We start from the raw sequence: 12,742 nt of genomic DNA, 5'->3' as shown, positions 1-12,742 counted from the left end.
CATAAGTATATTGATGAATTTCAAGGACAGCCTCATTTTTCACACTCAAAACATAGTGGCTTTAGTTGGCTAAACTCAGAGGTTGACAACCATAGGGTTGTGGAGGATATTTTAAAAAAGTTTAGCATACTGTTTTAGACATTAGTTAGATCTATAAATTTGTAAAGTTTTGAGAGTGCGCAATATGGCAGAATAAGTCCTTCTAAGTAAAAGATCCAATCAAACAGTCAGTGTTCTGGGACGCGCTTATAGGATGCGCATGGCTGGTCTAATCTGGAAAATCCGTATTTCAGCATAAGAAACAACATTTATGGGACAGTTCATGTCAGATTGTGTTGCTGATTTGATATATGTTTTTTAATTTTGAGTTGGGCAAACAGTTTTTGAGATTTCAGGATCCCCCCCCATTCAAATAGATACACTGTAAAAAATGTGGCTGCGATTATAGCAACTTAAAATTTGTTGAGATAACTTAAATATCCAACAAAACTAAAGTTAACTAAACGTAATATTTTAAGTCAAGAATGAACACATACTTTTTAAAGTTGAAACAATGTTAAGTTGTGATAAATAATCGTAACAATTTTTTTTTTTAGAGTGTAGTACTTGGTATTGAATGCCCAAGATTACGGAGAGAACTGCAACTGAAGAAAATGCATGCAAATAGAAAAAACACCAGCAAATTAAGAAATAATCACAAAGCAACCGGATACAGAAACATGCAGCAAATACTCACAAGGCAACCGGATACAGAAAATAACTAACCTAAATCTCAAGGCTAAAAAATGAACAAAAAACATTTATGTGAGAAATGACTGTCAACATATAATGCAATTGACCAAAAAAATAAACAAAAATTATAAATGTATAAAATTTAATTTTCCACTTGTGAGATCCTAAAGTTTTCCCCTTAATTTTGTTACGTGGGTGGGTCACTAGAGTTTTGAAACTCTGGAAAATGCGTTGTGCCAAAAAAAGGTTGAAAAACCCTGGACAAATGGCTTGCACAAGAGCATCTACATGATATTAAACACATTAAACAAGCTGACAGAAAGAAAGACAGTTCATGTAAATCACATTATATAACTGAACATCATAATTCTCTTTATGATAAAACCCAACACGGATGCATAATCATATTCACAGATCTGTTCATTTAGAGAGTATGTCGTAACATGGTCAGGCTCCACCAAGTGCAAATTACTCCAAGTTATAGACTTTAAAGTGATCCCTTCCTTTTCTTCATTCATGGAGCTGAGAGGGGCCACGAACAGATGAACTTTGTATGTGTAGTGTTTCTTATATTTAAATGTTCAAGAGGACCACATTACCTTTTTTATGATTTTGATTGTAATAGGGTCTTATCAAACCCAGATGTATGCCGTAATAATAGGCAGCTGCATAACTCTGCCTCAGGGCTTTTCCTTACATTAAAAAAAGAAAAAGAAAAAATGAGCAAAAGGAAAACTTCCACATGCTAACATTTACACAGTGATTTCTTTTAATTGCACTCTGCTTTTTAATTTGCCTCGGACTAATGCTTTTAAAAATGTGCAGAAGGTATTTTATTGAAGTTTTGCCTAACGCTGGACCATGTTTCCGTGCGTTCTTCTCTTTGGTGCATACCTGGCAACCTGCATTCCTTGTTTCATTCCCAGAGTCAAACGTGTCACACGGCATGTCGAATGAGCTGACTTCCATCAGTTCTTTGCTTCAAAGGATTACTGTAAATTAACATTCCTTATGTTGGGCTGTATGGACAAGTCCCAGTGAATCATGTTCGAGGCTCTGGTTGCAGCTTTGACCAAAGAACGGAGGTTTATATTGCTATAGCTTACTGAAAGGAGCATTGTGTGGAATGCAATGTTTCTATAAACTTCCAGTGATGATAAAGATTCTGAAGCAGGTCTTCAGAAACTTGACAGCTTAAAAAAAGGTTTGATATGTATTTTGACTTTTTTGGATGACTTGTGTTACCTTGCATAAAAAAAGCAGAGTTTGCATGGACCATGACCACAATTGTATCATAATCATGTAGTTATAGAGTCTTCAATTTTGGCTATGGTGTAGTGGGCATTGATAAAAATCTGGGAGGTAAACGATTGTTCCAAATTCTATACTTTCCTTGACAGAACACTCACTGTAACCTCAACCGTCTCTTGAAAAAAAAAAAAAAAAAAGTTAATTGATGAGAAAAGCAACAACATAAATATTGTGGGAGTATTTATGGTTATGAGCTTCCAGTGGCAGTTCCTTCCAGATCTATATTTCTTGCTTTCAGCTTGTGGAAATGAGGGATTGAAGGCTTGAGGAAGAGCCCAGACCCCCGACCTGCAATAAAGCAGCTTTGCCGGATGACAGCCACGGCACCATCCGCTGCCGTCCTCCAAAAAGGAAAAAAGTGGACAGAGAAGTGTGCAGAGGGGAGATGTGCATGAGGAGAATAAAAGCCAGGCAAGAAAAACAAACATTGATCTGATCAAGTATGGCGCAGGTTTAACCTGAGAGTCACAGTGCTATTGTATGTCTTCCTTAGCCCTACTGAACCTCAACTTCCCATGTGAAGAAAGTGCTAATCAGTGAATGGGTGCAATGCACTTATTATGATCATGGTGTGTGTATGAGAAATCAGCTTTAAATGGTACAAAAGTACTAAAATAATAAAAAAAACTAATAAAAAGTTATTCAAACTTAAAAAATGTTTTACTCACCGTCATGTCGTTGCATATCCGCATGACGCATAAGCTCTCAAAACTTATTTGCATAGGTACACTTTTAAATAAAAAATACAAGGCTTTCCAAATGACTGATGTGAAATGTAGCGCGGATATTTTTCTTAGTTCGACTCTCGTCAGTCGTGTTCTAGGTCTAGTTAATAAGTGAAAATGTAATGTTAATATGTAGGCCTATATGTATCTGTGAGATGGGTGCCGGAAGTAGCGAGGTAAGAGCCTATGTATTGCGATGATGTTAACAGAAGAAACTTTTAATTTACCAATAACAGAGATTCTGATATTTTTACTAGGCTACTGAAAGATCCAGACTGTGACAGCTTTAACTGAACTCATATTTTCTTCTTGGGGACAGATGGTTTCAGATGTTTCTGTCTGTTTTTTTTTTTCATCTTGTTCTAAGATAATCTCCTATAAATTGCCCCCTCATGAAAGAGAATCAAAGCTGATGGTGTTTTAATTTGCCTTTGCGTGTTCTCAACAGTAGCAGCATGGCGTCGTTTCATTCGTCTATCTTGTCAAACTAAACAGACAGCACCATCTTGTGGTGAAATGAGGTCAGCCGTTCTGCCAAGTGGAGAAACTCTTTATTGAGAATGAGAAGTCTACTTAATTATTATTATATTTTTTTTTTTATACAAGTAAGGGTAAGTAAGTGAGTTATTAGACTTACCATTTTTACCTGGCATATGATAATGTAAAGTAGCCAAAAGGTTCTATACAGACTTATGGAAGTCGAGTATGGAAGACCATTTCCTCCACATACGAAAAGGAATATGCCTACGTTAATCTTAATTAAAACTTAAAGGGGTGGTTTCCTGGACAGGGTTTAAGTCTAGTCCCAGACTAAAATGCATGTTTGAGCTGTCTTAACTTAAAACAGCTTGCACTGACATATCTTAAAATATATAATTTGCATTGTTTTGTCTCAAGATGCACACCAGAAATGTTTTTTTTGTAAGGTTTGTAAAAACTACTGAAAAGTCCTAATATAACTAAGGTCTAGTCCGGGCTTAATGTAAACCTTGAACAGGAAACCGACCCAAAAAGTTGAAATTATGACACAAAAAGTTGAAGTTCTGACTTAAAAAGGCAGAATTATAACTTTATCACTTATGACATAAATCGAAATTGACAATTTCATAATTTTGACATTTTAATCTCATAATTATGATTTAGTATAGCCTATAACTATATCATAATTTTGCCTTTAATTTCATAATTATGACTCATCCAGAACACATCTAGCAACACAAAAAAATCAAAACACCTTAACTTCCAAATAAAAACATGGCATCCAAAGAACTTTAGCCTCCAAAAAACCTGTGTATCAGAGCGGTAAACAGCGGTATTTCATGGTTTAAAAATAGTAATAGAGGCCCGCGGCCACACATCTCACGTGTTTGTGAGTGAAAGCCTTGAATGTTCCGCAGATGGACACCTTTATTCTCTCGCAGTCTGAACTGGAGCATCGTCGTTGGACTGTGGTCCTGCTCAAACTCACGGTGGTTAATTAGTGTCCTGTGGGAGCCTGGCAAATCCTCTGTCTAATGAAACCTCTTCAACCAAAGCCACAGTGTCTCCACCGCATTAGAGCTACAGTAGCAGGCTCACAATAACATCTCAACGTTATTATGCCTTCTCAGTAAGTAGAAAACCACATTGCTGTCTCTCACTGGTCGGTCAAACACTGGACCCTCTGTCATTGCCAACCTGAGGGAGAGACAGCTGCCTAGTCACTGCAGTATCCAGGGATTACAGCCAGACTGCTCCTCACACAATGGTGGGCTTCTTCTGGCTTAATGAAGCAGATGATGTTTAATCCGGAGGTGGATGTGGAAAGTTTCATCACAGAGCTCTTACGTAAGCCCATTTCCGCCACATAAGAAAAAAAAAAATCATGCTTTGGTAAATCTTAATTGACATAAATGTCATAATTAGGACATAATAGGTTGAAATTATGACATACTAAGTCATAATATGTAGTCATAATTATGGGATTAAGAAATAGAAATTATGACATTCTAAATAATAATGATACTCAGTCATAATTATGAGATTAAAAGTAGAAATTAAGACAGTCTACTTCAGTCATATTTATGAGATTGAAAAGTCGAAATATGAGTCTACTTTAAAACAGTATTGCGAAGTACAATGTCACTGTAAGGAATACTGCAGTGTGACATTTCTGAAATGTAACTGTTTTGCCATCTTTTTTTGTTGCCATTTATTTCCAACAGAAATATATATGTCCTGCACAAGTACCCGGTCCTACTCCACCCGCTTCGAGACGGATTTGAACTGGTGTCTCTGGCATGGGAGGCCGGCATGCTAACAAGGACAAAGCCCTTGCGTCAGTCTATAGCGTCAGTAGCTAGCGAGCCTCTTGAGCCCAGGGTAGTGAGGTTTACATAGCTCTTATTGCTTCCGTTACACTCACCCCCCTAAACCTCACTCCTATCTGGGTCACGGCACCATGTAACTCCTCCGGCCCTACTCTACCCTCTCTGAGCGGCATTTGAACCGGAGTCTCTGGCATGCAGGTGGGTGCGCTTCATGAGATCAGGGGAGTGAGGTTTACCTGCACAGCTCTTACAAGCTCACCTCATTTACTCACGCAACCTCAAACAATGAACACAGATGGAGACGTGCTGTCCGAATCGCAAACAAACTACACCTATGGTCTTTGAGACCGTAGGGTGTCCCATTTGTCATTTTAACTCTCAGAAGGGTGCTCGCGAGCGCCCCCTCTGCGGTCGATTTGTGCCCTCGATGCGCACTTTTGCCGAGCCCGCACTGATGCGCTGCGGACTCAGAGGAAGACGAGTGCTTAGGGTGCTATTTGGGACAGGGCCGAAGTGTGCCATAGGGACAGGGCTAAAGTGTGCCATTTGGGACAGAGATAGCCCCTGCCCTCTGTCCAACATTCCACACTTCGTTTTTCAAGTTCAGTTAATTAAGTGCATCATATGGGTATTTAAAGTGTACTTTTTCTTTTTGTAATTTGCCTGCTACAATTATAGGTTACTACAAAATGGTACGAATTGGGACCCACCTAAATAATGTAAAGGATAAAAAGAGAGAAAATAATTATTTATGAGCTTGTGTTTACCCGCTCCTTCACATCTGTGCTTGACTGACAAAGAGTCATCTTTTTTACTTAACACATACTTAATAATATCAGGCAAGCCATTTGATATCATAAGTACGACTGGTGTGCATGGTGAATAACTTGATTGAGCGCCAATCAAATCCAGTAAGTTATTAATGGTTATAATTCAAGGTTAATGTAAATCAGGGGGAGTTTATTTAGCATTTTCCTTACTGCCGGTTTCCATCGGAGCATTATGTGAAATGTGGTTTGGTTCGTGTTACTGTTCCATAAAATTATGTCAGACCCAACACGAGTTTAAAAATGAAACACTCCATTTGAGCTTGAAAAAATAAGATCTCGAATGCTAACTGAGTGTTTGAGGTGAAAGTAATTTCTTATGTTGTGGGTCAGTGGTTGTGGCAAAGCAGTTTGTCTATTTTTCATGTTCAAGCACGCTTACTATTACAGTCAGATGGCTGAGGAACCCCATCATCACCACCATCAAAAACATCCACAAGTTTTGTGTTCGAATAATTTATAATAACGAAATGTCGGATAGGTTTGTGAGCTCATTAGCGAGCTTGATAAATGGATAGGCAGGTCTGGTTATGCTCAAGACTATTTCAAATTATTGAATTTACAGCTCCATTGAAGTATATGATTGTGTTATGATTAATCAGGAAAATAAATTATACATATTCCAACTAATTAGAAATAAGGATCAATAAAACATTTTTTTTTTTTTAAACATCTCACACGGGAGCATTTTACTTGGGACCCCTAAAAAATGTGTACATTAAATACAAAGAATTGAGAGATATTTGTACATTTTTAAATGTGAACACTATTAACTGCTCAACTTGTTCTGCATAAGAAAGGGTAGTAGTGCTCATGGGTTGGCGGCCACCACTAGAGAGCGCCATGAATCTTGTATCCTTGTCTTAATTGGGAGGAGTACTCTGAATTCGGGTCTGAACTCCGAACTCGGAGCCCTCCCACCGGACAGCACGCCAAATACGCATTAAACCTTACTCCCTCTAAATGTATGTAAGTGTGAACTCGTGAATTACGAAAGCAAGTTAGTTAAGGCAGCGATAGTTTGGTGACAGGAGCCTGACACTAATGTGTTTGTCTTGTCCTTGTGTGAGTGTATGGCTTTGGGGGTGTTCTCTGGGTTGTGCACTCTTATATCTGGGTTTTGAGTGTTTGGGGAATAGTGTCTGGATCCTGATACTTCGGTCTAGTCTTGGTTCAGTTTCGGGGTCCTGACATCCATGCTCTATGCAATTCTGTCTGTCTTGTCTTGTTTTCTGTTTGGGCACATAGCAGATGATAGTGTCTGCCATGAGCTCTTCTGTCCTGTATGTTGTTTTCTAATGGAACACATGACTTGTAGTACCATTGGTTTGTCATGTGCTCTTCTGTCTTGTCTCGAGTGTTTGTGTGAGCACATGGCTTCTGTCATGTTTTTTTTTTTGCTTTTGTTGGTTTCTGTATGTGTGCCGTGTGCTTTTCTCTGGCCACATTTACACATCGCCGGGTATTTAGAGAAACTAATATTGTTATTATTATACAACGGGGTTGTATTTGTTTTACTTTATAATTAATAAAAAGCCCATTGAAAACTCTGCTCTTGAGGTCTCACCTGACAATTAAAGTACTTTATTTAGATTTTGACTTCATAGATGAACGATCTTAACAGAACTTTAACAAAAAAAGGAGGAATAACTTTTATAATTTTTCATTTTCTTTATTCAATACGCATGAACATACAATAACTTACATAACATAAAGAAAATGAATTTATAAATAAATCCAAAGAATATGAGGTAGTTTTTTTTAAACATTAAAAACACAATTTCAATTATCATTTTGAAAGTATTTTAACATATGCATTCTGAGAACTTAGTAGAAAATATGTAGGCCTGCCTACCAATAACATTTCTCACCAAGCATAGCATTCAAACATGCTCTGTATTTGGGCCAGTCCTTCTCTACGTCCATGGTTCACACTCACAAACAAGCAACAACAAATCTAATGCAGGCAAAAAGGCATTTTTCTCTGGGTCTCCCTGTTTCATGATGTAAAAATGCAGTTTTCAAAAGATGTTGATGCTGAAACCTTTGTCCTTGCATTTGTCTCTCTTTGGCCATCTACCAGCTTTCCAACTTTCTGTTTTTCTGACAGTGGTCTTCTTCAGCACGAGCTTTATCGACTGTCGGCGTCCTGTGTGCGACTTCTACTGAGCACTGCCCCATGTACTCTAGTTTACCATCACACACACACTTCAGCCAAAGTCTTGCAATCCAAATGCTTGGTGACAATGAAGTTCTTGCCTTGATGTGGCATTTTCAGCAAAGAGTCTTTTGAGAGCTTTTTGTTGCTTTGAAATACATTCCTTAAACAAACCTGTGGTAAACATGTCTTTGGTAAATACCTTAAAAATACATGCATAATATATTGACTCAAAGTATATACTTTATATAGGCTATTAAATTATTAAATTACTTACATAGCTGAAGCAAAGCATCAGGAGTGCCACACCGAGGACTGTGACAGCCACGACTACATAAATTGTATCACCTTTGTTAAATTCCATTTGCTCAACTGTAAGATGCTCTAAAAATACAAAACACATCAACATCAGATTGTTAGTTTGCCCACTTTCATCATTAATGTGCTATTTCTATTATTATTTCTTATAGATGAACTACAGCTTTAATTAATGTGCTAGATCACCCCAGTGAACTTAATTTGTATTAAAAAAGCAACAAAAATGTGTTTTTAAGCTTAGTGTAAATAATTTTTGTGGCCATTAAAAATCCCCACACTTACCATCAACCTTCAGGATGATTTCGCCTTCCTGGTTCTTATGGCCAAGAGGAGCAGACAGAAAGCAGTTGTATATTCCACTGTCTTGTGCAGTTACATTAGACAGAAGAAGGCTCTGTGTTCTCTCAAGCAGCTTAAACTCTCGTTCGACACCGTTGTATTTTTCCACTTTGCCATTGTTTTCAGTTAGTCTTACAAGACCAGTTATCATTCGGGGAGGCCCTTCAACAACCTGTAAAACAGAAGTTTAATTCATTAAGTTAAACGACATATTAATTTAAAACAACACTGAACATCTCTCAAGTAGCTAGAACATATAGGGACTAAATTGTAGGAAGTAGGCTAATGTAAGACAAAAATGTAAAAGCAACAAGTAGCTACTGAATTACTTTCATTGCACCTATATGAATGTACACACTAATTAGGCAATATATCTATATGTCACATTAACCTTTATTTGGCAGAAAATGTAAATATTAATATTATAATCTGCTTCACCGTTTAATACTTTTTAAAAAATGTCAAATTAAATGTATGTATTTTTTAATAGTTTAATATCTGAATAGATAGTTTTAGTGGTTATTGAGGCAAAACGAACATCCAGTAAACAAAAGATGATAGGGGAAAAACACAACTCAGTAAAGTATACAAATGTAGAACTTTACCTTGTACCATGTCACCAAGCGGTACTGGACATCTGCCTTTGATTTCGCAGCACAAGGCAACTCGACGTCCTCGCCAGTGACAGCGCGAATCTCATTCCTTACACCCTCCGCCACAGCTGTAAACAAAACACCCATGTCAACCTGGATCAACAGAGTCTGCGTGAAAATACGCAGGAAGAATACGGGTGGAGTCTTACCTAAAGTTACAAGACATACGATGAATTCCGAGAAGTAATGCATGGTTCTGGCTATCTTGGTCGGTGTCGTCGACATGGTTTATATACCATGCTCATGGCTTTTGGGGAAGTTGGGAAATCCCACGCGAGAGTGACTGAACCCGGAACAGTTGTGATATTGTTGTGATAGTAGTTTACTTTCATTGTTTGCAGCGACACCTGCAAGGGGCTCAATCAAGCGATGAGTTGGATCAAAGAAGTTTTCGTGGGTTTGATATCACTATCGTTCTATTTTTGGCCTGGTAAGATCTAATTCAAATACAAAGTGCCACCGCTTTACATTTAATCTCGAGTTTAATTGCTGAGGCTTGTTGAAGTTATGCAAAACATATGGTGAGGTGACAAATGACGCAGCGTTTATTTAACGTTAGCTACAGTCCGTTAGTCAGCCCGCCTGAAGAATAGAGACGAACGGACAATGCTGGTGTTATTTTGATAAAAAAAAAATATATATATATATATACCTGCATGTGTAATGTTTTGCAATCAGCTTGGCTTTTTCTAAATTGTAATTATGTCTCTGTGCTTTGCGGCAGTTCTGTGAGGAAACGCTGGAATAAGCTAAGTTTTTACTTTTAAGATGCATCTTAATCTTGTTAAAAATGTGTTATATGCAGTTAATAAAAAAAAAAAAAAAGTTTGCTAGAGAATTATTCACCTGGAAAATCCCTTTGGGATTTCCCCCATATTACGCAATTACGCACGTGGTAACTTCAAATCAGCCCTCACTGTCACTCTCAATCAAGTAAATGTGTACTTTACACCACCACAGACACGTATTTCACATATAATAATATGCTTAGGCATTGATTCGGTTTCTATCTATCTATCTATCTATCTATCTATCTATCTATCTATCTATCTATCTATCTATCTATCTATCTATCTATCTATCTATCCTCAGTCTGGACTAAAGTCACAGAGACAACACAAAGCTACACCTGCACGGAAGATTTACACCATGTAGAATCTGAATATGCGATGAAGCACCCAGACTGTGATCAGTATTGGTCTGCACAGGACCTTGTGAGTACAATAAAGAATTCATTGAAGTTAAGTAATATATTCTATAGAATACATATAAAATACTGCAGCTTTACTGACTTTCATGCTGTTTCCCTCAGTCCATTGGAACGTTTTTAAAATCCACCCCGGAGTGTCACAGTCCATGCAAAGAGTTGTTCGTTGGGAGAATCACAATGACTGAATGTGTCAATATCACCCTGGCTGTAATATGCACACGAGTGAGTCATTTCTGAGCATTACATGGCATGTCTTTTAAGAATCCGCTTTTGAATAGCACATTAACCAGCATCTGTGTCTCTTTAAATTGTAAAGGATGACTTGACTGAACACCGTGTGCATTTTTATGGTAAGTTTATTTTCTACCAATAATAAATTGTTATAACAATTACTGTATATATATCACAAGTTAATGCTTCTACACATTTGTTGTTGTTGTTTGGTTTTAGGCAGAAGGGTCCCTCAATCACTGCACAAACCTGCCAAGAGAGGTCACATTGGTAAGAAGAAACAAACTGTGTGTGTGTGGGTAGAACTACAATCAATAGTTCTGTTTAGTACAGAAATATTTTTGGTTTCATTTCAGTGGATTTCTTTGTTTATCTCTCTTTTTTTTTTTTAGGTATTTTCCTGTCCATTGCCTTGCTGGTTATGCCTTGCATAACCATTGCATGTCTACTATATGCTGGATGCAATCAAGGCACTAAGATATCGGATGAAGAGAGCCTTCAATAGAGATTCAACCTTTTACAGTTGTTACTATATTTTTGTTAGCTTCATCACGGCAGGGACTCGTTTGTATATAGCATAGGAATTAGAGATGCACCGATACTAAATTTCCTTTATTCCTTTATTCAGATTGACATCTGCCGATACAAATATAGTTTAATTTTCTTAAGGAAAGAAAATCTCTCCCAACTAATGCTGTAAACTGTACAGGGAACTCTCTCATTTGGTGCATTAATATAATACTAAAGGTTAAAATTTACAACAGAGCTATTATAGTCAACTGCTATTTATTTTCAGATATAATAATAATAATAATAATAATTACACTCAAATAAAAACTGAAATGTTTGTATAACATTTGCACATAAGGCATTTTTCATAAAAACTTGTCCTAATGGCAAATTCATTCAAACATGCATAAATAATTAACAGTAAATAAGCTTCTTTCCCAATTCTTTTTATTATTTATTGCTAGGTCATTAGACATTTCAACAATGGAGCCGTATGAACTTCACCTACTTTTGAAAATCCAGAGTTAAGTGGATCCTGGAAAGCGCTCATTGTCACAGTTGTAAACACCACGGCGTTCTTCCACGAGGGGTTTTGGTGTCACGGCATTTGTTTCCAGGTGGACTATTAAAGAACGTGACACACGTCTCCCGGACATCCTGTAGAATTCAACCAATCAGACCACGACTTCGAAACTTCAAATGTGTTTCCAGAACAGTATGCGTCAGACGTTCAGCCAACAGCTAGTAGGCGTGACGTCTGAGGCTGAGACTATGATCACTTACTTAGGAAGCCCTAAATTTAACACAAGACATTTTCTTCACACAAAATGAGTTGCAGTCTGACACGTTTTTCCACCCCTTTTGATTGATCGGATATAATCGTCCGATACCAATTATTGGCCGATACATTGGTGCATCCCTAATAGGAATAGTACATCAATTTAATATACGGTTTGCTAAAATTAAAAACTGAAACTAAAACCATTGTTTACAAAAATTACTTGAAAAAAAAAAACACTCATTTCATTTCAGCTACTTACCAAGGCAACGTTTAGTTTAACTTGATGTACTAAAATAAGATTATTCAAAACAAGATGTATTTAAAAATAAATGTTTCTAAAACTTTAAAATAAAAATAAACACTGATTCAAAGTATTAATATTATCTAAGTAATTCTCATAGTTATAAATTAGTACATAAAATTTGGTGTAAATGGAGATACATGAAAACACTTTAGGTTTGAGGTCTCCCCAAATTGCACAATTATATATTATGCTGCCCATAAAAAACGACACAGCATTATACTGTATTAATTTAACTATTTTTTGTATTTTCTTTGCTTCATATCTACCTCTGATTGTATGTTTTACTGCTAGTCGTTTTTTATTTTTAAATAAATGCTGCTTGTTTTAAACTGAA

At 37.0% G+C, this 12,742-nt stretch overlaps 2 protein-coding genes and 1 long non-coding RNA gene across 3 annotated transcripts in view; 2 read left to right on the top strand and 1 right to left on the bottom strand.

Moving 5' to 3' along the window:
- LOC307005310 overlaps positions 1-12,742 on the top strand; it is a 338,262-nt gene that overhangs the window by 138,604 nt on the left and 186,916 nt on the right. The window lies entirely within an intron of this gene.
- cd83 (CD83 molecule) lies at positions 7,582-9,656 on the bottom strand. Its single transcript, XM_079625336.1, has 5 exons — positions 9,522-9,656; positions 9,325-9,440; positions 8,663-8,891; positions 8,340-8,446; positions 7,582-8,236 (listed from the first exon to the last, which is right to left on the bottom strand). Exons 1-5 carry the CDS (start codon positions 9,595-9,597, stop codon positions 8,102-8,104), a joined length of 663 nt encoding a protein of 220 aa, XP_079481462.1. The 5' UTR covers positions 9,598-9,656; the 3' UTR covers positions 7,582-8,101.
- On the top strand, positions 9,673-12,740 carry LOC307005307 (uncharacterized protein). The gene is made up of 6 exons (XM_079625344.1): positions 9,673-9,802; positions 10,465-10,586; positions 10,685-10,804; positions 10,899-10,932; positions 11,033-11,083; positions 11,206-12,740. Exons 1-6 carry the CDS (start codon positions 9,742-9,744, stop codon positions 11,316-11,318), a joined length of 501 nt encoding a protein of 166 aa, XP_079481470.1. The 5' UTR covers positions 9,673-9,741; the 3' UTR covers positions 11,319-12,740.

This window comes from Phoxinus phoxinus (assembly GCF_949152265.1).
Source record: "Phoxinus phoxinus genome assembly, chromosome: 10".
Lineage (NCBI taxonomy): Eukaryota > Metazoa > Chordata > Actinopteri > Cypriniformes > Leuciscidae > Phoxinus > Phoxinus phoxinus.
The sequence above is the reverse complement of the archived record's forward strand: the minus strand, read 5'-3'. Positions and strand labels throughout refer to the sequence as shown.

Coding starts and splice junctions, on each gene's coding strand:
- cd83 (XM_079625336.1), bottom strand. CDS start 9,597: ATGTCGACGACACCGACCAAGATAGCCAGAACCATGCATTACTTCTCG. Junction 8,892..9,324: donor GCTTGGTGACATGGTACAAG/GTAAAGTTCTAC, acceptor TCTGTTTTACAG/GTTGTTGAAGGGCCTCCCCG. Junction 8,447..8,662: donor AATCATCCTGAAGGTTGATG/GTAAGTGTGGGG, acceptor TTGTATTTTTAG/AGCATCTTACAGTTGAGCAA.
- LOC307005307 (XM_079625344.1), top strand. CDS start 9,742: ATGAGTTGGATCAAAGAAGTTTTCGTGGGTTTGATATCACTATCGTTC. Junction 10,587..10,684: donor ATTGGTCTGCACAGGACCTT/GTGAGTACAATA, acceptor TGTTTCCCTCAG/TCCATTGGAACGTTTTTAAA. Junction 10,805..10,898: donor TGGCTGTAATATGCACACGA/GTGAGTCATTTC, acceptor TAAATTGTAAAG/GATGACTTGACTGAACACCG.